The sequence below is a fragment of the Lontra canadensis genome, unplaced genomic scaffold (genome assembly GCF_010015895.1).
Source record: "Lontra canadensis isolate GAN:19392208 unplaced genomic scaffold, GSC_riverotter_1.0 scaffold25, whole genome shotgun sequence".
Lineage (NCBI taxonomy): Eukaryota > Metazoa > Chordata > Mammalia > Carnivora > Mustelidae > Lontra > Lontra canadensis.
In genome coordinates, this window is record NW_022631019.1 from 8,926,295 (window position 1) to 8,950,284 (window position 23,990).

At 55.8% G+C, this 23,990-nt stretch overlaps 1 protein-coding gene across 1 annotated transcript in view; it reads right to left on the reverse strand.

Annotated features, from left to right (window-relative positions):
- DHRS3 (dehydrogenase/reductase 3) overlaps positions 1-23,990 on the reverse strand; it is a 37,330-nt gene that overhangs the window by 6,091 nt on the left and 7,249 nt on the right. Inside the window, exons 2-4 of the mRNA XM_032863456.1 lie at positions 1,926-2,069; positions 1,188-1,307; positions 669-907 (exon numbers count right to left, since the gene is read on the reverse strand). Of these exons, the coding sequence (XP_032719347.1) occupies positions 669-907; positions 1,188-1,307; positions 1,926-2,069 (503 nt within the window). The remainder of the gene's footprint in view (positions 1-668; positions 908-1,187; positions 1,308-1,925; positions 2,070-23,990) is intronic.

Sequence of the window (23,990 nt, forward strand, 5' to 3'; positions counted from 1 at the left end):
GGAGGAAGGGGCAAAGTGAGAGGGAGAATGTGTGGAGCCCGATATGGGGCTCGATCTCACGACCCTGAGATCCTGACCGGAGCCCCAATCCAGAGTGGGACGCTTAACCGAATGAGCCATCCCAGATGCCCTTCTCATCATCCCGTTTTATAGAGGAGCAGTGGAGGCTGCTGTGGGCGCTAACTGGACCCAGGGTGGCAGGGGACATCACAGGTAGAGGTGAGCTGCCTGGAAGCACGAGCTCTAAAGCCACGGTTCCCAGTCCCTTTGATTGGCCTCAGTATTTCTTTAAATTGAGCTGTATTTTGCATATAATAAAAAGGCATACATCTTTAGTGTATAGCCTGACTCGTTTTCATCTACATAACCACCGCTCAGATCGGGAAGAGAGAACATTTTTAAAAGCCTACAAAGTTCCCTTGGGCCTCCTCCCAAGCTATGTCCCCAGCCCTCGAGGGACGGCCACTGCTCTGGTTTCCATCCCCGTGGCCGGCCTCTAGAGCTTCATATGGAGTGGTCACACAGCATGCCCTCTCCTGCCTCTGGCTTCTTGACCCACATAAGACTTTTGGGATTCATCCTTGCTGTTCCTGGACGGACACTCCATTCTCTCTGCTGGGGGCCGTGCCCGGGGTGGTGGGGGGGAGGCGAGTCCCCCACTCACTGACCTCACCCTCATGCCCTGGAACATCTCGGTGCTGGTGTGGAAGGGCAGCACGGTGGTGGCACTGACCCCTGGACAGTCCAGCAGCCCCAGGGTCAGGCTCTCCATGAAGGCGAAGGCCGAGGCTTTGGACGTGCAGTAGTCAATGGCACCGGGGATGGCGGAGAGCGCCAGCACGGAGTTGAGACACACGATGTGGCCGTTCTGCAGCTCCAGCATCCGCGGCAAGAAGGCCTTCGTGGTCTGAGGGCAGGCAGGAGGTCAGTGTGGGGCCGCCACCTCCAGCAGTCCCTCTACACCAGGCCAGCATGGGCACCTGTGCCCCCTGGATGATGAGCTCCCCTAGGACGGGAGGGGAGGTGGCCGGGGCCTGCCCGCTACAGGGCCTTGACCTCCACTTTCTCGGACATCCACAAGCCCCAGCCCCAGTGAGCCTCTCCCCACACCCAAAGGTCAGCCGGGAGGGAAGGAATGGGTCACTGTCACACCCAAGGGCTGGCTTGTGGCCCGGGATGGCCCTTACCCAGAACTGGCCCAGGGTGTTGATGTGCTGGGACTTGAGAAGGGCGTCATCGTCACTGTCCATGAGGCTCTTCCCGTGGACCACGGCAGCATTGTTTACCAGGATGGTGATGTCGCCCACCTGCGGGCAGGGGGAGCCGTGGGGCCTTTAAGGCAGAGGGACCTGCCCCCTCCACACTCACTGTACGTCCCTGGACAGCCACATCATCTTTCCAGACATCAACCTGGATTCCTGAGACTGGGCTGCCTGCCATCCCAGGTCGATCTGAGGGTCCGAAAGACTTTATGGCACAGAGCAGGTTTATGACAAGTGAGGTTATTGTTACATGGAAGCAGTTAACGTTAGCCGTGTGCCAGATACCAAGTGGGGTGGGCTTTGCTCCCTGGGAGCTCCCTGAGAGCTCATTCAGTGCAAACAGGTTGCTGGAGTCAGGACAAGGATTTTCCCAGAGGACAATGGGATGTTTGCCCCCAGACTCTGGGACAGAAACTCACAAGGTCTGAACTTCCAAAGGGGACAACAGGTGTTATGCAATCAGCCCATACCCCTAATCCCTGCCCTGAGCAACACACACGTGCACACACAGCATGGGCCAGCTTCCTGGGAGGGTCCCCAAAGATGCCCCGGAAACAGCCAGCCTGCCGTTAGCAACACTCTCTCCCAGGCCAGATTGATCTCTGTGGCTGGCCTTCTCCTGGGTCCAGCTGAACTGAGGACGGACCCCTCCGGGCTACTCACCTTCTCCCGGACAGCTTTGGCCGTCTGGTACACCTCCTCCCGGTTACCCACGTCACAAATGAAATAGTGGCACTCGGTACCCATCTGCCGGATCTCCTCCGTCGTCTCCTTCAGGCATTTCTCAGTCCGGCCCCAGAGAACGATCTGGAAGGAGAGGATGACAGCCCTGAGTCAGTGGTCATTGAGTAAGCCATTGTGATTCAGTTGTTGGCATTAGAAGTTCAGCGATCTGCCCGAGGAATTGGCAAGTGAAGTAACCGGGCACCCGGACGGCATCCAAAGAGGGTTTGCAAGGCGCATCGACAATAGGCTTTCCCAAAGGGATAGAGCCTATTCTGAAATGAACGAGTTCTTTCTGAGCCCACTTAGGACCGATCGATTGAGCGTTATTTACAAGTCCTTCTTAGATGCTGCTTTCCACGGGACGCCCCCTGCCAGCTCCATCCCAGAAGCCACAGCAGAACTCCTTCTCTACCGTGTTCCAGAAGGCTCCCAAGAACAAGCTGGTCTTCTCTCCCATTAGAGCCGGAGCCAGGTTTATGAGCACAAGCTGCCAGAATGGACTGGAAGGTCCTGGCCGCGAGGCCCACGGAGGCGAAGTGGAGCTCCCCACCTAGCTGCGGTCCCTCTGGGAAGGAGGGCGTGGAGAGAGGCACCAGGATCCCACTGAGCAGGAGATGTGGCCGTTCCCCTCCCCCACCCCCACCCTGGTAATGAACGTGGGACCCGCTATACTAGGAGAAGACCCTGGTGGGGCCTATGAATGGATTCCTAACGGGGTGGGGCAAAATTAGGAATGGCGGCCATAAAAGGCGCAGAAGAGAAGGCCGGCTAATTCTCAACCTTGACCTAAGCAAGAACAACCCACCTACCTCCCCATAACACGACACGTCGTGGGTCCAGAGAGGCCCCTGTTGGTAAAAGGGCTTGAAGATGGGGAACTACGAATCCCTGGCTCAGAGGGACAGAATGGGGCCGGATGGCATCAGAAAAAGGAAGAAGGGCACGTGGGAGGCTCAGTCGGTTAAGCAACCGGCTCTTGATTTTGGCTCAGGTCATGATCTTGGGGCTGAGAGATGGAGCTTGCAGCCAGCATGGGGTCTGCTTGTCCCTCTCTCTCCCCCTCTGCTCCTACTCTCTCTCTCTCTCTGTCTGAAATAAATACAATCTCAAAAAAAAAAAAAAGGCAGAGATGAGGTTTTCTTCGGGATTAGTCTAATGGGCTTCTATTTTTGTTTCGTCTTCCTTTCTAAAATTACCAACAAAATTCCTCCTCAAGGGGCGCCTGGGTGGCTGTCAGTTAAGTGTCTGCCTTCAGCTCAGGTCATGATCCCAGAGTCCTGGGATCGAGCCCCATGTCGTCGGGCTCCCTGCTCAACGGGGAGCCTGCTTCTCTCTCTCCATCTCCCTCTGTCCCTCCCCCCACCTATGCTCTCTCTCTCTCTTTCTCAAATAAGTAAAATCTTAAAAAAAAAAAAAAGAAAGAAAGAAAGAAAAGAAAGAAGAAATTCCTCCTTGAAAAATAAAACTCAACACGGAACCCAGTGTGTGAAACGAGGGAAAGGAAGAAATCACACGTCCAGCTGCATATTTTCTTCCTCTAGAAACAACTAATGAGAAGGGAGAAGCTGCGTTGGGCGGGCAAATATTTTTGAGTGGCAAATATTTTCGAGTTACAGAAGGGGCTCCCCATACACCAGCCCAGAATCCAGATTTCTCCAGTCTGCTTTGTGACACAGGAGGGACAAAAGTCACACAGACAAGTAGTTGGAGGTGGGAACAGTTTATCAACCTTAAAATCTCAGAACTTTTACTCAAGAGGAAAGGGCCCCAAAAGGGTGTAGCTGACGGGATACACAAGAGAGCTGGGGGGGGGGGGGGGAGTGTTTCCCAGTGGATTTGCTCTTTTTATTAGTGCTCTTAAGGCTTTTGCAATATTTTAAAAAAGAGAATAAAAGTATTTTTTTTTCCACCTCCGGAAACATCGTTGGGAAAGCCCGGTTTGAAGACCCCACCTAGTCGAAGCACTTCACTTCTTGTAATTGAAGTCTTCAAACGCAGGAAGGGTTTTAGAAGGAAGGATTCCATCCGTGGCTCTCCGTGACCACAAAAGCCCATCAAGGGCAAACCGTCTGCAATTAGACAGGCTCCAAGGAATACTTTCTCGTCTGTTGAACTAAAAACAGACTAAGAATGTGCCCCTGCAGCAGAGGCGGGGAGAGTCACTTCGGGAAGAAGAAAACAAACATCTGTTTTAGGAAGGCAGCTGGGTGTAAGCACCCTCCACACCACCAAACCTCACCCTCGCCTTGAGGTCATTGTCACCCAGTTTCCTTCCATCCTCCCTGTTACCCCACCTGCCTGTCTGACCATCCATCCACCTATCCATCCATCCGTCCATCCATCCATCCATCCGTCCATCCATCCATCCACCTATCCATCCATCCATCCATCTATCTGTCCGTCCGTCCATCCATCCATCCATCCATCCTTTCTTCCTCCCTCCCTCCCTTCCTTCCATCCAACCATCTTCCTCTCCTTTCTCCCTTCTACTCACTCTCTCCCATCATCCAACCACCCTTCCACTGAATTTCTGAATATGTCAGCCAGAGGGGATCCTTGGCCTCCTCTCTCCTGCTCTGGTCCCTGCCCAGCAGTATCCCACCTCCAGCTCCTATGGGGAATAGGACCATGGAGCGGGCACAGTTCCCTAGGGTCTGGCAGAAGGCAATGCCTCTGGGGACTCTGAGAATTTCAGGACAAGTGGAGACAGAAGGGAAGCTTAAAGCTGGGGGTGGGTGTTGGCAAGTGCAAGGGTTCTGGGAGCACGAGTGATCACCTTGGAGGGTCCGGAGCAGTGGCACAGAAAGGGCGCCTTCATTCTGGGGACCTTAGGTTGCTTCTCATCACAAGCAGGTGTGCATGGGGCTCCACCAGAAGGGGCACTAAGGGCCCAGGGGTTCCTGGCCGGATTAACTAACTCTTCCTGACCCCCCAGTTCTCAGATCGGTAAAGGAGAGTAGGGTCTAAATCCCCCTACCCCTGGTCTGCCCAGAATACCAGCAGCCAGAAACCAAGGAGGCCAGGATTGTCTACATGGCTGGAAGTGCCCGCTGCGGAGGGAAAGGGGCTGGAGTAAGGGGAGGGGGGTGAAGTGAAAGCTGGGTCCCCTCGTCTTCCATGGGCAGGGCATACGCCCAGGCAGGACCCTCAGGTTTGACCATTTCCTTTTTGGGGTCTGCTGAGGATGCCGCGGGGGAGGGGGCTGGCTTCCTTGGGCTCTGTGCTCGGACCCCCCACCTCTCCCCGGGCACTAGGACAGGCTTACTCTCTGCCTGCCTCACCCCAAGCCCACCGGCCCCCTGCGGGCCTCAAGTCTGGCTTGTTCATTTTCATATTCCGGCACCCAGAGCGCACGTGCTGTTTGCTGAGTGAAGGAATGTTCGGGGCCACAGGTGGGATGGGCTGGGAGGAGGTTTAAGGCTGAGACCCTCCCATCGTCCTTGACTGAGCCATTTAGGGTCCTAGAACCTCCGACACAGAGTGTGCTTGGACCAAGATTCAGTGAGATCCGAATTTCCCCAGAGCCTCAAAACCGTCCTGGGGCTGAGCTGTGAGGTAGAGTCACGTGAGAGGCTCAGGCCCTTGAAGGGGGCAAGGAGTCAGTCTCAGAGGAGAACGAGGGTCAGGCCCACGCGTGTGAGCCTCGCTGGGTGGCCCGAGGCTGGTCGTCTGGGGGTGGGAAGGTTGGGGAGAGAGCTGAGGGGAGGGAGAGTTGGAGCTGCTCCTGCCACTGTCCCTTCCTGGTCTCTCCTCCTCCAGTCCCCTGCCCAGACCCCTCTGAGGACCCAGAGGCACCGAGCGGGCAACCCAGCAGGCCCGCCCGTGTGGTCCATGCCCGGAGTCACCTGGGGGTGACCCAGGGCAGTTGGCAGGACAGGAGTCCCACCCAGCACCAGAACAAGGGAGAGGACGGGCAGGCAGGTGGCGGGGGGTCTGAGAGGAGCATGGGGCGAGCAGCCCAAGGAGAGGGCAGATGTGTCAAGTTAGGGCTCAGGATGGCTTTACATTTGCGGCCTCCCTGCTCCTCTGGGGCGGGGAACGGTTGCTCGAGTCCTTTGGGCTGTGTGGCTGGCCTATGTCAGTGGGGAAGGGGAGCAAGACCTCCAGCCTCCCAGGGGCGGTGGGCCCATACTGCCCGCCTCAGGGAGCCAGGGTTCCAGCGAGGGAAGACAGTGACCAGGCGAGAAAACCATCGGATGCAAATTATGGCGAGTGGGATAAAGAATAAGTGGGGGAACTTCACTTAAATTTGGGGCTGGACGAGGTAGCCATATTATGCCCCTTGTACAGATAATGAAACTGCGGCCCAGAGAGGCTAAGCAACTTGTCTGCGGTCACACAGCAACTGAGTGACAGAGCTGGGATTTGAACCGAGGTTTCTCACCAGCATTCACTCTCTCCCAGTAGGAGAAAAGCCGCTGCCTTTCTTCGTGGGGTCTCCTGGGGATTAAGCATGCAGAAACGGGCACCCACTAAGTGTTCAGTACACGCCCTCTATGATCATTTCCCAGGGAGACAAAGAGCCGAGAACATCAGCACGGCCTTTTGATGGACCCTCACCTGCAGCCATTAAAAGGATGAGAGTTCGTGACACAGGAAAAGGCTGAGGGATCTAACGCTGGGGAAAAAAGACTACAGCCTTGTCCATAAAGGATGACCTCAACTCTAAAAACATAGCAGGTTTTTTAAAAAAGATTTTATTTATTTATTTATTTATTTATTTATTTGCAAGAGAGATTGGGGTGCGCAGAGAGAGGGACAAGCAAGCAGACTCCCTGTCCCCACCCTTGCCAGCCCCACTGAGCACGAAGACGGATGTGGCGCCCAATCCCACCACCCTGAGATCGTGACCTGAGCTGAAATCAAGAGTCAGATGCCAAACTGACTGAGCCCCCCAGGTACCCCTAAAAGCCTAACGGTTTCACGGAAGTCGCCAGGCCATGTAAGAGTGTGGGTTGTCTCGGGTGGGATTGTGGCTGACTGTGGTTTGTGTCTTTATGCCTGGGTGTCCTGAGAAAACTGTCTCTAAAGGACGGCTACCATTATTTATGATCTTGAAGAAGGATGGCAGAAGAAAAGCTTCCGCACAGATCTTCCCAGACAACTCCTTCACACACAGGTGGCTCAGCACTGTGGTCCCAGGCCTGCTTGCTTCCCCAGGCCCCTGGCACTGCTCTCGGGAGCTCCCCTCCATCATGAGGTGTTGTCTATTTGGATCTCTCTCCCCATCATTGTGTGAACGAGTGAGGAGGCTCCCAGAGGCTCCACAGTCAGGGTTTACGCTCACGCATGACACGCTGCCCTTGGCCCCAAGTGCACTGTGGTCACCATCTTCCTTTTAGATCCTATCTCTTGGAGGGCAGGAAATAAATCTCACTCATTCTCAGTTCCCTGTTTCCCTCTCTAGTGCCCAGCACAGGCTGTTTTTCTCTGTTTTAAATGCCAAGGAGTTTTAAATGCCAAGCCTACTGTGGACTCCTATTCATCCTTCAGAACCCTGCCCGAATGCCCCCTCAGTTCTGAAGCTTCTCTGGTTGTTCCTGTCCATTCTGTCCATCTTGTAACCTTAGCACCCAGCACGGGCCAGCCACAGAGTACACGCCGGCTGATGCTGTCATATGGTGTTGGCCCGGGGAGGTCTCTAGAAAAATCTGCTGACCAGAGAATAGTGAGTGACTCTACCCCACCCAGCCTGGACTTCCTTGCCCAAAGTGGCTCGCTTGAGCGCCTGGACTTGGCATTCATTGTTGGAGCTCAGCTGCAGAGCACAGAAAGCACCCCTCCCCCCCCACACAGTGACGTGAGCTGGGTGGTCTCTGGGTGGGTCCCAGGAGGACCATCTGTTTATATTTGGCAGCCCTGGAAAGATCCAAGTCCCTGGGAAGATCTTTAGCAGAACAGCTCATGTCTCATGGGCTCCTGTCTTGGAGCAAAGTAGTGTGCTGAGTTGGTGCCTTCCTGAGAAGGAAGAAAACACCCCCGGGACCAAAAACCATGGCAGGGTGGCCAGGAAGGGGTAGATGAGCAGAGCACAGGCGTGTGGACAGGTAAGGCTGAGACCCTGAATGCGTGCTCTCCAGGGTGACTTAAATTTTGAGTTTTCCCCTCTTTCAGAGTCCTGTCCATTTCCAGAAAGAGATCCCCTACCTTTTGGGTAGAGTGGCCTAGAACAGGCTCGGGCGCCAGATTCTCTGACCTACCACTTGAGAGTCCCAGGAACTTGGCAAACCCACAGAGCCTCTCTATAAACCAAGGTCATTAATCTCAAAGGGTGGCTTGGGAGATGCAGGGAGGACACAGTCAATGCCGGCTCCTCTCCGTCTTCTTAATCCAAGAAGAGAAAAAGCCCCGCCCCTTGCTCGCAGAAGATCCCACTATCCCCCCGTAAAACTATAGTCATCGGGGCCACAGTGGCCTGGAAGACCCCAACCGGGGCTCGGCTGCCTTGCTTCTAGCCACAGCCTGACCCGGGGCATAACTGCGGAATCTTAAAGACCTCTCCATTTCTCTCCTTCCCCCTGACTCAGTCCTTCCTTTGTCCACACCCTGGCCCATGAAGGTGGAGACTGTGGTCAGTGCTGTCCGACCTCTCAGACGGGCTACAGGGCGCCCTGCAGGAAGATGTCTCGGGAGAACTTTCCACGCCAAGCTCTGGGGACCCTGAGGAATCCGAGAAGGAGCCTCGAGGGCTGTTGAGGGGTGGGAGGCTCGGGAGGCAGGGTCCCAGGATCCCAGCCCCTCCCCAGTCGCCATGAAGAGCAGGGCCACGTTTTTAAAGAAAAGATTGATTGATTGATTGATTTGGGGGGTCAGAGAGAGAGTCTTAGGGCAGACTCCCTGCTGAGTGTGGAGCCCAACATGAGGCTGGGCCCCACGACCCTGAGATCAGGACCTGAGTGGAAACCAAGAGTCGGTGGGAGCTTAACTGACTGCACCATCCAGGTCCCCCCAAAACAGTGGCACTTCCTTTTTTTTTTTTTTAAGATTTTTGTAATGTTTTCATTTGAGAGAGAGTGAGTGAGAGCATGAGCGGGGAGGAGAGTCAGAGCAAGAGGGAGAAGCAGGCTCTCTGCTGAGCAGGGAGCCCGAGACATGGGACTTGATTCCAGGACCCCGGGATCATGACCTGAGCCGAAGGCAGATGCTGAGCCACTCAGGCGCTCCAGTTGGGGGACTTTGATTCGTCTTCTAGAACAGCCATTTCTACAAAGATTCCGTTACCAAAAATAAAATAAAGTTTGCAGGCTAGCGGTCCGGATCCTTACCCCTTCCTTCTCTGGAACAGAAGCGTTTTCTCTAGGAATGAACCCCACTGGGCTGCCTCTAGCTCCCACCCATTGGGAGTACCAGCCTGTGCTCCCCGCACACGCACCCAGCTGACCAGCCCTTCTTCCAAAGAAAACGTTTCAAAATGACAGTGAAAAAAAAAAAAATCAGTGACAGTGATGGGAAACCTCCTAGACACATTTTGGACTTTCTCATCTTTCTACCTTCCCTTCCAGAAGCCCCGTTTCCACACTCCTCACATCCCTGTCTGTATCTTGCCCTTAGGCTCCTTACCGTGTCCCACCATGGCTGCCTGACCCCAGAGAGTCAGAGGTAGCCAAAGCACCAGGCCTCTTTGCTAGGGACTCAGGCTAGAGGTGGCTCCCCCTTCCCGTTCCTGCACTGCCGAGCTGCCCAAGTGACAGGAAGGACAGGCTCGTGCTGCCTTCGTTCCCTGTTCGGGCCTGCCGAGAAGGTTCTGGATACTACTGGCTCACTGCTGGAGAGGACTGTTACGGAGCTCCTCAAATGCGATTAGGCAGCACTGTCCCCTTCTCGCATGTCCCTGACCATAGCCTGGAGCCGGACGGACTTCCTCCCTTCCAGTGTCGTCTGGAACTGGCCCTCGGGCACCACGGGGATCACCACGAGCATCACGCAGGACCCCTACTGCAGTCTGTCACCTAGTCCTCTGACAGCTCTGGGAGGGAGGGACTGTGTCCGTTCCAGGCTCTTGAGAACAGTTGCTCACAGCTGCCCTGCGGATGGGTGACAGCATGACTTGTGTCCCCCAAGAAGGCACATCCAACTCTGATCCCTGATACCCATGCACTGGGAAAAAGGGTCTTTGCACATGTGATTAATTAAGTTAAAGTACCTTGAGATGAGATCACCCTGGATTAGGGTGGACCCTAAAATCCAATGACAGGTGTCCTTATAAGAGACAGAGGAGAGACACACAGAGAAAACAGGAGACTCCTTCCAGGCGGCAGCCACAGAAGTGTGGTCCTGGAGAAATGAAGGCAGGAGCCTTGGCCACCTGATGGCTGGTGGAATGGAGCCCCCAGGAGCGGGTGGCAGTGCGGACGGGTTGAGGTAGAGACCAATGACACACTGCCCTTGACCACTGGCACCAAAAAAGGTGTGTCTGATCTGTAGATAACATGGGGCCGCTGGAGGCTGGGTTTTTAGGTTCACAGCAAAACTGAGCAGAAGCTACAGAGATTTACCCCCTGCACCCACTCCTGCATGGACTCCCCATTACCAACGTCCCCCACCAGAGTGGTTGACTTGGCACAGCTGATGAGCCTGTGCTGACACATTCCCGTCACCCAGAGTTCGTAGCTGACATGCGGGCTCACTGCTGGCCGTGTACATTCTGGGGGTTTAGACAAATGTTTAATGACATCCTATCCCCTCTTGCAGTCTCGTACAGAATAGTGTCACTGCCCTCGGGGCGCCCAGGTGGCTCAGTGGGTTAAGCCTCTGCCTTCGGCTCAGGTCATGATCCCAGGGTCCTGGGACCGAGCCGCATCGGGCTCTCTGCTCAGCGGGGAGCCTGCTTCCCTTCCCCTCTCTCTGCCTGCCTCTCTGCCTACTTGTGATCTGTCAAATAAATAAACAAAATCTTAAAAAAAAAAAAAAAAGAAATTTCATTGCCCTCAAAATCCTCTGTCCTCCCTCTGTTTGTCCTTCCCTCCTTCCAACCCCGGGCAACAATGACCCGTTTAAGGTCTCCACAGTCCAGCCTTTCCCAGAATGTCATGTACTTGGAATCACAGCATACAGAGCCTTCTTCAGATCGCTTCTCCCACTTAGTAACACACATTTAAGGGTGTTACCGTGTCCTTCATGGCTTGATAGCTCAGTTCTTCCCAGGGCTGAATAATATCCCACTTTCTGAATGTTTTGGTTTATTTATCCCTTCACCTACCGGAGGACATCTCGGGGGCAAGTTTTGGCAGTTACGAATAAAGATGCCGTAAACAGCCTCGTGCACGTCCTTGCTTTTTTACTTTCCAGATCTCTCCCAGTCCCTGGGACACCCATGTCCCTCCGTGACGGAAGTCTTATGTCCCTGAGGATAGAGGGCACCTCCCCGCTCTTACTTCTGCAACTGTTTCAAAACCATGTGTGACCATGAGGCTGAGTCCCCTCTCATGCCAGGGTGTGGTCCTTGTGACTCTCTCGGGTTCCAGGACCACTGGGAAAAACCCTCCAGTGTTTTCTCGAAGGATGACTCTACAGAGGAGCGTAATGTCTCACCTCCAGGCAGACGCTCGGGGCTGATGGATGAGCCTGGCCCAAGGGCCGCACCGCTTTCTGTCTACACTTAGACCACACTTGGCAAAACCCGGGGGTGTGCAAACTCGGGCCAGAGGTGTTAGGTGAAGCCCCATGACCTTTGCCTCAGTTCCTCCCTCTGGACCTCCGGGTGGAGAACCCTACCTAACCTTGAGCTGCAGGTGCTGAGAAGGGGGGAGGGGAGAGCCAGCGGTGTTCGCACAGTATACATCCTCAGTAGTACCAGCCTGAGAAGTGGGACCAGAAGTGCCGTGGATGGACAAAAGCTCAGACAGGCTGAGTAACTCATGTAGGCGGCGCTACCACAAGTTTCAAAGCAATGCTGCAACTTAGACCCCAAAGCCAAGCTTCACAAAGCCAAGCTCCCTATCCTGACTCACTCACTCACACATTCAAGGGGGATTACTGAGTGGTGACTACGCACCAGGCAGTGTTGGAAGCCCTAGAACACAGCAGGACATAAGTTCATCCCCCTCTCCTGGCATTTGCTCTCCTGTGTGTAGGAGGAAGATGGGAACAGTGAACATAGGAACAAGCTGACTATGTAATATATAAAGCAAGCAAAGTGCATGGGAGGAACAGGAAGCTTTGTAGGGGTGCTGAGTGGAATGATCGTGGGGTAGGAAGTGGGGGACAGGGAAACCCTCTCTGGTAGGGTAATCATTTGGGCAGACTTGAGGGAAGTGAAGGAGGGAATGATGCAGACGTCTGGGAAAAGAACCTTCCAGGCAGAGGGAACAACCAGTGCAAAGGCCCTGGGGTGGGAATGAGCTCAGGGTGTTGGGGGAGGTCCAGGGGCAGAGCTGAGTGGGAGACACGAATTTGGGAACTGTAGCTGGGAAGGGCATGGGGGGCTGTGAATTCTATTCCCAGTGAGAACCGAAGTCCTTCTGAGGGTTGTGACCAGAGAGAAGACAACCACTGACTTGGATTTTAGAAACAGTTCTGACTGCTGGACGGGGCATTTGGAATGAGAGTGGGAACCAGAGCAACAGAGGGGGGCTGGTCAGGAACTGCTGTCCACGGCAGAGGAGAGATGGAATGAATGGGGGTCCCCCCGCCACACGCCTGGACAGTCGGGTAGAGCTGGGGGAAGAAGAGGGGGATGGGACTGGACTGCCAGAAGAGGGGTTCCAAGAGGCCCCCAAAGGGTTTGGCCTAAGCAAAAGGAAGAACGGTTGTCATTCCCCGAGCCCCCAAGCCTCCCTCTCCAGGAAAGGTCGGCTTTGGCAAGTCCCAGGTATGGAAGGAAAGCAAGATCCCGACTTCCATTCCCAGGTCCTTTCCACTTCCAGAACACTCCGGGAAGCAAAGTGCGGGGGAGGGGTGGCGGAGAGTGAGGGAACGGTTCCAGGTGGCACGGGCAGCCTCCCCAGGAAGAGGGTGCCTGGATGCCAGCCAGGCAGGCCGGCGACCCACCTAGCGCGCTGCTGGTAAACACACCAGTTTCCAATAACAAAGCGCAGGCCCTCGCGGCCCTGCCCCGCCGCTAACGAGCCGCCGGCCTGCTCCGCGGGGAGGCAAGTCTTCGCTCACATGATGGGGTGAGGGGGTGGCAGGAGGGGGTGGCAGGAGGAGCCGCTGGGCGAAACCTCAACGGGTCTGGCAGGAGGCTCCAGGAAGTCTTTCTGATAGTGGGCCCAGGGGCGGGTGTCGGGTGGGGGCCCGCGGGGGTCCCGGGAGGGGGTGGGACAGGGCTGGGCCGGAGTCCTGGGTGGGGATTGGGCCGGATCCGATTTGGCCGGTGGAAAAGGAAGGAAAAGGGTAGGGGAGAGGAGTGGGAGTAGATGGGGGGGCTGTGGTCCCGGAGGTGAGGAGGTGAGGAGGGGCGTCTGGGAGGTGTCCAGAGCACGGCTGGGGTAGGGTCTGGGGGTGGGGGGGACCAGGTTGGGCTGGGTTGGGGTGCGGGGGTGGGGATGGGGAGAGGGTAGGGGAGGTGGGGAGGAGGGCCAGGTTGGGGATAGGGGTTGGAGTGCAGATGGGGCCGAGTGGAGGAGCGGTGGGGAGGGCCAGGATGGGGTGCGGATCGGGGGTACTGATGGGGAGCAGGGCCAGGTTGGGGACCCGGGTGGGGGCGCGGTTGAGGCGGGATAGGGGGGCAAGTTGCGGAGGAGGCCGGGCTAGGGATAGGGGTGGCGGCTTGGGGGAAGCGGGGTGGGGGGATGGCAGGGAGGAGGCCGGCTTGGGGTCGGGGCAGGGGCGGGGGTGGACGGGGTCCCCCTCCAGCCGCAGGGACCGCCCGCGCTTCCTCCCCGCGGCCCAGCGGTAAACAAACCCCTGACGTCAGGGGCGCCGCCGCTGGCCCCAGGCTGAACCCGGAGCTGTAAATGAGATGCGCGGTGCCAGCAGCCTCCAGGCCGCGAGGCCTGCGCGCCACACACGCTCGTCCGCGCCGGCCTGAGGTTACCCCAGCTGCACACACGGACAGGATGCTGCAAACGCCACCAGACATTGCAACACGCGGCCAGTCTGCTGGCCGCAGCGTGAACCCTCCACCGCCCCCCCACCCAGGCAGGCACCGGCCCAGCTGGAGCGCAGCCTCCCTCCTCCGGAGCATCCCCGGGGGCTGGCAGCTTCCACCCAGCTGGGGTCAGCCTCTCGGCTGGGGACCCCATCCCCTGCCTCCTCAGGGGGCCTCCAGCACCGAGGGCTGGGCCTCTGGGGTCAGCTTTGGGCTTTCTGCCTGACAGATTGGGGGAAATGCCTGCCTTGGTGCACGGCCTTCTGGGCAGCTCATCCTTCTTGAAGGAAGCAGAAGTGCTGGGGGGCTGAGGCCCTTCTTCTAGGTGTCAGCGGATGCCAGCGGGTCCCTAGGGCTGCCCCCCAGCCACTCCCCACCTCCCCTATGAGCAGAGGACGGTCGCGGATTCCAGGGAGCTCTCAGAGCAACCCTGGACTGCTTGCCCTTGGCAGTGCCAGGTGTCCAAACTGCCCTTGGGAGTGGAAGGCAGCCTGACCGGGGCCGGCAGGCCAGCGGTGCACGCTGGGGTCGATTTGCTGTGTGACTTTTGGATGAGTCACTTGGCATCTCTGGGCTTCACCATCTCCCTCTGGGAGAAGCGGGGAGAATCGAAACTGGCCTCCCTGTGCTGGGGTGGAAAGGTCAAAAGTGCAAGAAGCCCTCATCAGGCCGCCGGGGCTGGCCAGCAGCCTCAGACGCAGCAGCCTGACCTAGAACTTGGAGCCACCCAGAGCAACCGAGGCGGGGCCTTTCCTCACCCACCTACCAGACTTGCCTTCTGGGTTTACTGGGAGTGGTGGGGGCTGTGGGGATAGATGGGTAAACAGTTCCCCGGGCCCAAGGAGCCCCCACACTGGCTCCCCTACGCGGACCCCACTAATTTAAGTCCTTGTGGGGCTTGGGGGAAGCTAGAAATGACCGCAGATGTTTAAAAAGGACCCCAGGAACGCAGCAAGGCACAGCTTAACACCACCTTCCCCGTCACTGAAGCTAATATTTAAATCAATCTCCCTCACATCAACCTGCTTTAAGGCCTTGACAGCATTTTGTCACTGCCTGAAATTTTAAGTTAGTTCTTTGCTCCCCCGACACAGACATTCTAGAATGTAGGTTCTCAGGATGAATTCCCAGCACCTGGCACAGTCATGAGGTGCCTGCAAGTATGTGAATGAATGAATGAATGAATGAATGAAATCATGGCTATCACGAGGACTGGCCACGTCATTTGTGGGGCCCCATGCAAAATATAAACGCAGGGCCCCCTAGTTCAAAAATTATTGAGAATTTCAAGACAGCAACAGCAGGACATTCAGAACAGGACCCTCCTGAGTGTGGAGGCCCCGAATGCCGGCACAGGTGCCACACCCACCCAGGAAGCCGGCCAGGGCCATTCTAGAGAGGGTGCCCGATAGCAATACCCAGGGGTATTCAATGCCACATCACCCCTCACCCAACCCCTCAGCCTCAGTTTTCAAATCCAAAATCTCCAAGGTCTGTTTTTTTTTTTTTCCTTTAATTGCACCCATACATTTAAGTAAGTCCTCAAGGGGCTGCAGACCTGAGCTATGGGCGCATCTTACAGATGGGCCACTGAGGTCCTGGAAATGTCAAGGGCCTGGCCAGGAGTGGAGGAGCTGGGAGACCAATCCTGGCAGGGTTTCTGGGCGCTACTGGTGGAGGTGAGAATATGGCTGTTGTTTTGGAAAAAAAAAAAAGGCAGATTTTTTTCATTGGGGTATCTCTTTCAGCATCCCCTTCCCTCCAAACCAAACATTCGGAGGTCCCTGAGCTCCTGTGCCCAATAGCACACAGCTGCTGTGTCCCAGGAAAATCTCCAGCTAATTAAGCATTATTTATGGACCGGCCTCCTGAGGACAAGCTTTAAATTACTTGCAAGCTATGCCAAGGTGACTATCAATCCTACAAGCTATTAATTAGGAATTGGTTTAATCTCTGCGGGACGAAGGTCAAGCGCCGTGGAGTTGACCCTTGTGGCTGACTGGCGTCGTGCTATCCAGCGGCGGATCTGGGCCGGAGGGCTGGGGGATTCGAGGAAGCAGCGGACACCACAGTGGGAATCGGCCTGGCCCAGGATGCTGGGAGCAAACCTGCATGAGCCTCACGAGGCCCAGGAAGCTGGGCAGAGGGGTTTCTCCTCAGCACCTGCCCTGCACAAAGTGGAGAATTCTGCTGGAAAACCAGCCTCCCCTCACCTTCCAGGAACCCAGTCTGGTCCTGCACTGTATAAATATCCTTCTGTGACTCCCTAGTGCTCTCCCCATAAGTCCCAACCACGCACCACGGCCACCAAGGCCCATGAGGGGTCATCCTGCCTACCTCCCACCACCCTCCTCCCGCTTCCCTTCCAGCCAGGCCACACTCATCTCCCTTCTTCCAGACACACTCTTCCCCTTTGCCTGGGGGTGATTGCTTTCTGCGATCTCCACCTCCCCTGAGGGTCCCCCCACCCCACCCCAGCCTGGCCACCTCCAGCCTTCCTTCTCCAGAAGCCAGACCGCCTGGCCTCCAATCCCATGACCAGGGGTGCTGTGTGACATGAGGCAAGGACTTAGCCTCTCTGAGCCTGAATTTTCTCATTCCAAAAATGGGACAGGAATAGTTCCCACCTCATAGTGTTGCTCTGAGGAGCAAACGAGATTGTCCCTCTAAGTCACTTCGAGTACAGGAAGAATCGTACGGACAGCAGAGTCAGAGTCGGCTTGGCAAGCCCTCCCCTGTGCCCATCGCTGGCTCCCACCGTGGTTTGCCCATGCAAACACGAATCATACCTATGGTCACTGAGGGCCCGTGGTCCATTTCCCCAGCTAGACTGAGGCTGGGACCCAGAACCATGCTTTTTCCTTGTCATGCCCTCCTGATCCCTGCGACCTAGGAGAGTCCCCTGCATATGTCCTTTCCTCCTATCAAATCTGCCCCCAGCGGGAAGCCTTCTGGGTTGACCACCCAGTGAAAAGAGTCGATAAAAGTCCCCTGTTTCTGTTTTGCTCTCCAAGGGCAAACCTTACACAACGGACTGCCCCAGTCACAATGCCAGCCTCTCTGTGGTAGGAACTGTGACATCTTCCATCCCTGGTGACTCTGGGGGGGTCCTTGGAACAGATCTTTGTACTCTGCAGGTGTTCTGGGAGGGGCCAACCAGCATTTTCGGAGCCCCTGCCAAGCATGTAGGACCATCTCTGGGAATCCTCCCAATGGCCCCCAGGGGAGAGAGGTTGGGATTAGCTCTGTCACTTTGTGGGTGAGAAAGCTTCCCCAGGACACCTGGTCCTAATCCCGAGAATTTGTGAATGTGTTACTTTCCCTGGGAAAGGAGGATTAGGGTTGCGGATGGAATTAAATTTGCCAATCAGCCCACTTTGAAATAGAAAGATTATCCTGGATTATCCAGGCAGGCCCAGTAAAATCACAAGGGGCCTTCAACCTGGACAAGGGGGACAGCAGAGGGGAGTAAAGGGAGGATGTAAGCATGGAAAGGTTGGCCGTGAAGATGGAGGAAGGGGCCATGAGCCAAGGGACACAGGTGACTCTAGAAGGCGAAAGGGCAAGGATAATGATCGATCGTCCCCTAGAGGGGAATCAACCCGGACACCTTGACTTCAGCCCAGTGCGACGCGTGAAGGCTTGCTCTTTTAAGCCACTGAGGGGGTGGCAGGGTTAGAGCCCGCACCAGAAGCCCCGACACAGAAGCTGAGGGACTTGACCAAGGCCGTGGGCCAGAGGGGCTGTGATTGAAACTCCATCTGTCCGCCGCGATCGGAGGGCTCCCAGGGCCACAGCAGCCCCTCCGCGGCTCCCCCATCAGCATTGCCAACAACAAACCTGCCACAGGGGTGCCAGGGTGGCTCCGTCCGTTAAGCGTCCGGCTCAGGTCTTGATCTCAGGGTCATGAGATCATGAGATCGTGAGATCGAGCCTCGCACTGGGCTCCATGCTCAGCGGGGAGTCTGCTCGTCCCTGCTCCTGTCCCCAGGCCCGCCCCCCTCCAATGTGTGTGCTTTCTCTCTCTCTAGTGAATGAATTTTTAAAAAATAAAATAAAATAAAGAAGAACAGTCCTAAGGAAATGCTTTCATAGAGAGCACGGACGGGTCGGAGGGAAGAGTCCAACATGATCGCCAGCCTCACCGCCGTGGCCAGCGCACGAGCGGTTCTGTGCTCAGGACTTTCTCTACATGGTCTCACCGAGTCTTCGTTTTGCAAATGAGGAGACTGAGACTCAGACAGGACTCAAAGCTTGCCCGGGGTCCCTCAGCGATGTAAGTGGAAGAGCCAACGTAAGACGTTTGGTGCGTTGGTTTTTGAGCTTAAAATCTGAACTACTCTCTCTACTGGCTACGGGAGCTAGCAAAACAAATGGACGTGGGTGTGCGTGCAAACACACGCGCACACACACGCGCACACGCCCCTCCCAACACAAAGGCTCGAGAGGTGCACCGCCCCCCCCTCCACAGGACAATGGATCTGCCAGCCCAGGGGGCTCTTGGGGTCCCGGCCCCCTCTGCTCCCGGCCGGGCCTGGAGGAGCCACTCTGCTGCGTGTTTTCAGGGAAGTGGCCTGGAGAGGTGAGGTGGGACCCCCCCTCTGGGCCAAGTGAGAAGTGAGGACAGGGGGTGTGGGAGCCCAGGGAAGCCCGATGGCATGTGGGCGTGCCTGGCAGGACTGCCCGCCCACAGGAAGGTCGCACTGCCCTTTGTGGTCACGCCGGCCCTGGGCTATCCTTGCTGACGGGCCGCGAGGGTCAGAGCAGGCTGAGCGGGCTGGCTGGCTGGGCTCTCAGAGGACCCTGGTCCTGGGAGTTCATATCTCTAGGACCCCAGACACTCTTCTTCCCGCCCTGGAAGGACCCAGTACGGGCTCCCTTCGGCTCACCTGCCCATAGCCAGAAAGGAGGGAGAACCGACTCCTCACACTCAGGAAAACACCACCATGAACAGTGACCCAGCAAAGGAGCTTGCTTTCCTTTCCTATCACAGTGGCCTTGAAGCTTCTAGAGAAGGTCACCAAGAAGGTCTGTTGACAACCCACTAGGCCCCCTTGACTGGCTGCTCATTTTGCCTCTTTGTGAACTACACCCCACCCCCCCAGGGCAAGGAGGTTTCAGCTCAACCCTGAAAGAACCATTTTGTCCTTTTAGCTCCTGAGTGTCCAGTAAATGACCTGATAATGTCTGCAGAACCAGACGTGGGAGGACTGGTTAATAGGTGGGCCTGGATCTCCTGGAACTTTCCACTTGAGATGACTAAAAACTGGACTGGTCCTTCTCCAGAGAGTCCCTGGGGACTCTCTGGGGAGTCTTTGGGACATCTGCTCCCAAAGCCCATGGTCCTGGTAATAGCACTCCCACTGTCCCCACAGCAGCCCACCTCCCCACTCTCAAACGCTGTGACTTGGCTGGGACTGGTTCACCCCTGACTCAGAGACAGGCCTGTGACCCATTGCTGGTGTCTGCTTCAGGCTCAACCCTGTCACAGCCAGGGAGACTCAAGTCCCCTTCTGGAGTTGCTGAGCAGATGATACAGGTCTGTCCCCTGGACTGGGAGCTGGGGCGGGTTGGGGGGTGGGCGGTATTTAAGGCAGCAAGGGGCAGATGTGAGCAGCCCCGTCGCAGAGGAGGCTTGGCCAAAGAGAGACCAAATCCTGACATCGCTCTTTAAGCCCCTGAAGCCATGCCCAGAAGTAGACCTGCCCACAGACCTTTTGGTCACAAGAGTCTAAACCCATCGGAAGGGCACCTCCAGACCCGCCATCAGGAAAGCTGTGGTTCCTGTGGTTTGACTCATTTAGACTGTCTCACTACCAAAGGCACCGGCACAGAGTCCGCCAGGCACTGTCCACAGGACCCGTTCTGTTCGACACAGTGATGACCAACGAGACACCAAAACTCAGTGATTTAAGAGGACACCCTGGGTTTAAATCCTGCTTGGTCGCTAACCAGCTGAGTGATCGCAGTTACTAACCACCAGAGTCCTGACCGGCAGAGAGAGAGAGGATGGGAACAGCACCGAGGCTGGAGCTCCCCGTGGGCAGTGAATGACTTTATTACCTCCACAGTGCTCAGAACGGTCCCTGGGCCCAGCGTGTCCTCAGTCGACACAGGCTCTCGCTAGTAGCACAGGTGGGTCATGCCTTCGCTCAGGGAACCCCCATTTATTAAGCACCTACCTTGGGTCTGATATTGTGCCAGGCTGCTGAGGGCACCTGGTGAGTAAGAAGACCTGTCCCCTGGGGCACCTGGGTGGCTCAGAGGGTTAAGCCTCTGCTTTCAGCTCAGGTCATGGTCCCAGGGTCCTGGGATCGAGTCCCACATCGGGCTCTCTGCTCAACGGGAGCCTGCTTCTTTCTCTCCCTCTGCCTGTCATTTCCTCTGTTTGTGCTCTCTCTCTGGCAAGTAAATAAATAAAATTTAAAAAAAAAAAAAAGGAGAAGAAGAAGAAGAAGAAGACCTGTCCCCTGCTCCCAGGGGCTCTTCCCGGTCTCTCGGAGAAGACCTGTGGCCACAAGCAGCTGCAAAGCAGGCCGAGTTGCCATGGTAACCTGTGACTTTGGCCTCACCACTGCCCATCCCTGTCCATTTGAGCAACTTGGATGCAGAGATGAAAATGACTGCTGTACCCACAGAGGGGAAGCCGGCGGGTTTGCAGGGCAGTGGGCAGCGGGGAGCCGGGCAGAGGCCCAGCCCTTGGCCAGTCTCTACTCTTTGGCCGCAAAAGGGCCTGCATTGGACCATCCCTGCCCATGAGGAAAGGGACGGCCATTACCGGCCATCTCAACAGGGTTGGAGGCCTCCAGGAGGAGAGAAAACACCAGGCTTTAAGCCCTCCCTGTGGGAAGAGAGATCTCCTTCCACTGTCTCTAAAAAAGGTCACGAGCTGAAGTCACTGAGGATTTCTGCTGCTTGGGCACAATGACCGCCTTCCTGGGGAGTCAGAACCAGCACGGGTCGGACCAGCACGTTTCTTTGCCTTTTGCCCCCCCCCCCCCACCTTGTGCCCAGAAGAGCGCCTGGTTCAACAAGCAAAAGGTAAAGAGCCATGGCTGGGGAGTGTCCACTGTACCCCCCTCACTGCCCCCTGACTCCCTACTCCATCTGTCTCCCCTCCGTCTGTCTCCCCGCTCCCATTTCCTGCAAATGATGGACCGGGAGGTTCACACATGTTACTTCACTGAATCTTCACAGCCTCGTTCTTCAGATGAAGGAATTGAAGCCCAGAGACATACAGTCTCTTGTCTGAAGTCACACAGCAGTTTGCTGGGAGGCCCCCTACGTATTTATGGGATTGAATTGAGGCACGAGTGCTGCGGCCAGTGGGCTGGCCTCTGCCTCTCAAAACACCATCATGTGAATGGCCACATATGTGACACGGCTGGGACGCAGCCCATGGATCAGCTCTGGGGCTGGGGTGGCCAAATCACATGACTTCAGGGCCAGAGGCTGAATTTGGGAGGCCGAATTTGGGAGGCCATCTCAATACTGGTTGAGAAATTAGGGTTCCTTTTTTTTTTTTTTAAGATTTTACTTATTTGAGAGAGAGAGAGAGAGAGAGAGAGAGCACGACGGGGGGGAGGGTCAGAGGCAGAAGCAGACTCCCCACCGAGCAGGGAGCCCCATGCGGGGCTGGATCCCTGGACCCTGGGATCATGACCTGAGCTGAAGGCAGACACTTAAAGACTGATCCACCCAGGCACCCCAGTGAATAAAATCTTAAGGAAAAAAAAAAAAAAAGCCGAAGACTGGAGACCCAATGAGATGACCCGTGGGAGACCCAATGAGTACCAACCAGAGAGAGGGGAGCGTCCCGAGTGTTTCCTAGAGCAGCTATTCTTAAGCTGTATTTTTTCTTTAAAGTAATCGCATTCTTTCAAAATGCACACAAGAATTTTACATGGAATTCAAAAGTACTAAACAAATTGACGTGAAGCTGATCTAGTTAAGTGGTGATGGGGGGGTCCCTCCGAGCCCTATTTTTTCCACCTTCCATGTGGTCCTACCATCTTGAAACCCCTCAGATGCTCTGGAACTCAGTCTGAAAACCGGGTCCTAGAACCGCAAATAGTTGGGGTCTGCCTTGGGGGCTGCAGGGCCCAGAGGGGCCAGAGGCCTGTAGAAGGAGGCATACAGATAGGACACAGCGATCTATAAACACTTCCCCAGGAGGATGTTTCAAATCTGGACAAAGTAATCATCTCACTCATGATCAGAATGCTTTTCCAGCCACTTCCCTGAAAGGCCACTGAAAAGGGAATTCAAGGGTGTGTTCCCCAAAGCCGGGGATGGCCGACCGAGTCAGAACGGCTTGGGCCGGGTGGCCTGTTTCAGGTGACTAGTGTTGGCATTAAGCCATCAGGTCACAAATCTGTGCTGTCCCCCAGGCTTGGCTCTGGCTTCTGAGTCACAGGACCCCAGAGGGGCCCCTGCTGGTGCTGTGAGCTCTAGTCCTCCACTGGAATCCAAGCCTGAGGGACTTAGATGGACTTTGATTAGATCTAGCACCAAATTTCTTAACCTGTGGCGGGGATAGGCATCACAGACATCCAAAGACCCCGTAGAAGTTTAAAAACGTGTGTCGTGTGTTCTTCTTAGGAGGGGGGGGTTATACCTTCTTCAGGTCCTCAAAGGGGTCTACAAACAGCAAAAGATTGAGACTGACTACAGTTCCCTCAGTTGTCACTTCCTTCAAGAAGTCTTCTGAGATTTCCCCTAATACAGCGATTGCTCCCTTCATGTACTATCAAAGCTCTGGGTCACTCGGGAGGATCCAGCTGGGTGGCCTCGGGATTAACTGGAAGCTGCTGGCACTCACTCTTCTTGCAAGGCTGGCTCCTTACATATTTGAGGTGTTCCCCGGGTTATCCAATGAATAAAGTTCAACCGTGTTGCTGGTTGCTTAAAGCAAACACAGATAACCGCGGACTACCCTACCTTTGGCAAGCATCCCGTTCATTGTAGGCAAATACTGTTACTCGTGCTTAAAAACTGTTTCTGTAGAGGGGACATGAACTCCATCCCCTGCCCACCCTGCTGACTCCAGTACAGCTTATCAGTCCTCTGTCCAGTACCCTGAAAAGCCCAGCAGAGGAATGATAGGACCTCTGAAGGCCACTGGGGAGGTCAGGTGGAGAAGGGCTGTCCTCTTTGGAGCCTTGGCTGATGGAGGCTGGTATCCTCTCCTTCTGCCCCTGCCTGGGTCACTGTCCTCCCTGAGGTCACTCTGCCAACAATGATGCACAAACCCTAAGAGGTGGAAGGGACGCAGGGGGTCGCGCAGAACCTAACCTCCTCCCCAGTGCAGGAATTCTCAGCATACTCACTTAAAGAGCAGCCTGCTGGGTTGCAGAAAGTTCCAGTCGGCAAGAAGGGGTTGCTGGGGCAGAAGCCCCATCTCCAGCCCTGAGCCCTCCCCACGGCCGGGCGCGGCTCGCCATCCCACCTGGACCAGGACCCTGAACTCAACCCCCACGGATCTGCCACCCAACCTAAGCCATGGCTTCTCATCCTTGTCATCCTGACCCCGCTTCCTGGACACCCTCCAGCTGCTCAAGGACCCTCTCGAAGTGTTGACCAATACTGACCACAGTTCTCCAGAAGCCCTTCGACCAAGTGGAACAGAAAAGTGTCTCCTTCACTCTGGGCACCAATACATTTGCTTTTATTTTATTTTATTTTTGCGGGGGGTGGGGGAGAGTTAATCTTAATTACCATTAAAGTCATCTTGCTGGGGCTGGCTTATCTTTCCAAAGCATCAGGGGCTCTGGCAACCTGGAGACAGTCGTCCCATCAGCCCAGAGGTGCCACCAGGAGAGAACCTCGTTTATGTGCTTCTCTGCGCCAGCTCCCAGGTCTAGCTCGCTGAGTTGGTGAACCAGTCTGACAGAGTCACCATCACCCGGAGCCAGGTCACCCTCGAGCTGGTCGGCATTCTTTGCCTAAGGCTTCGGCAAGAACAGATCAGG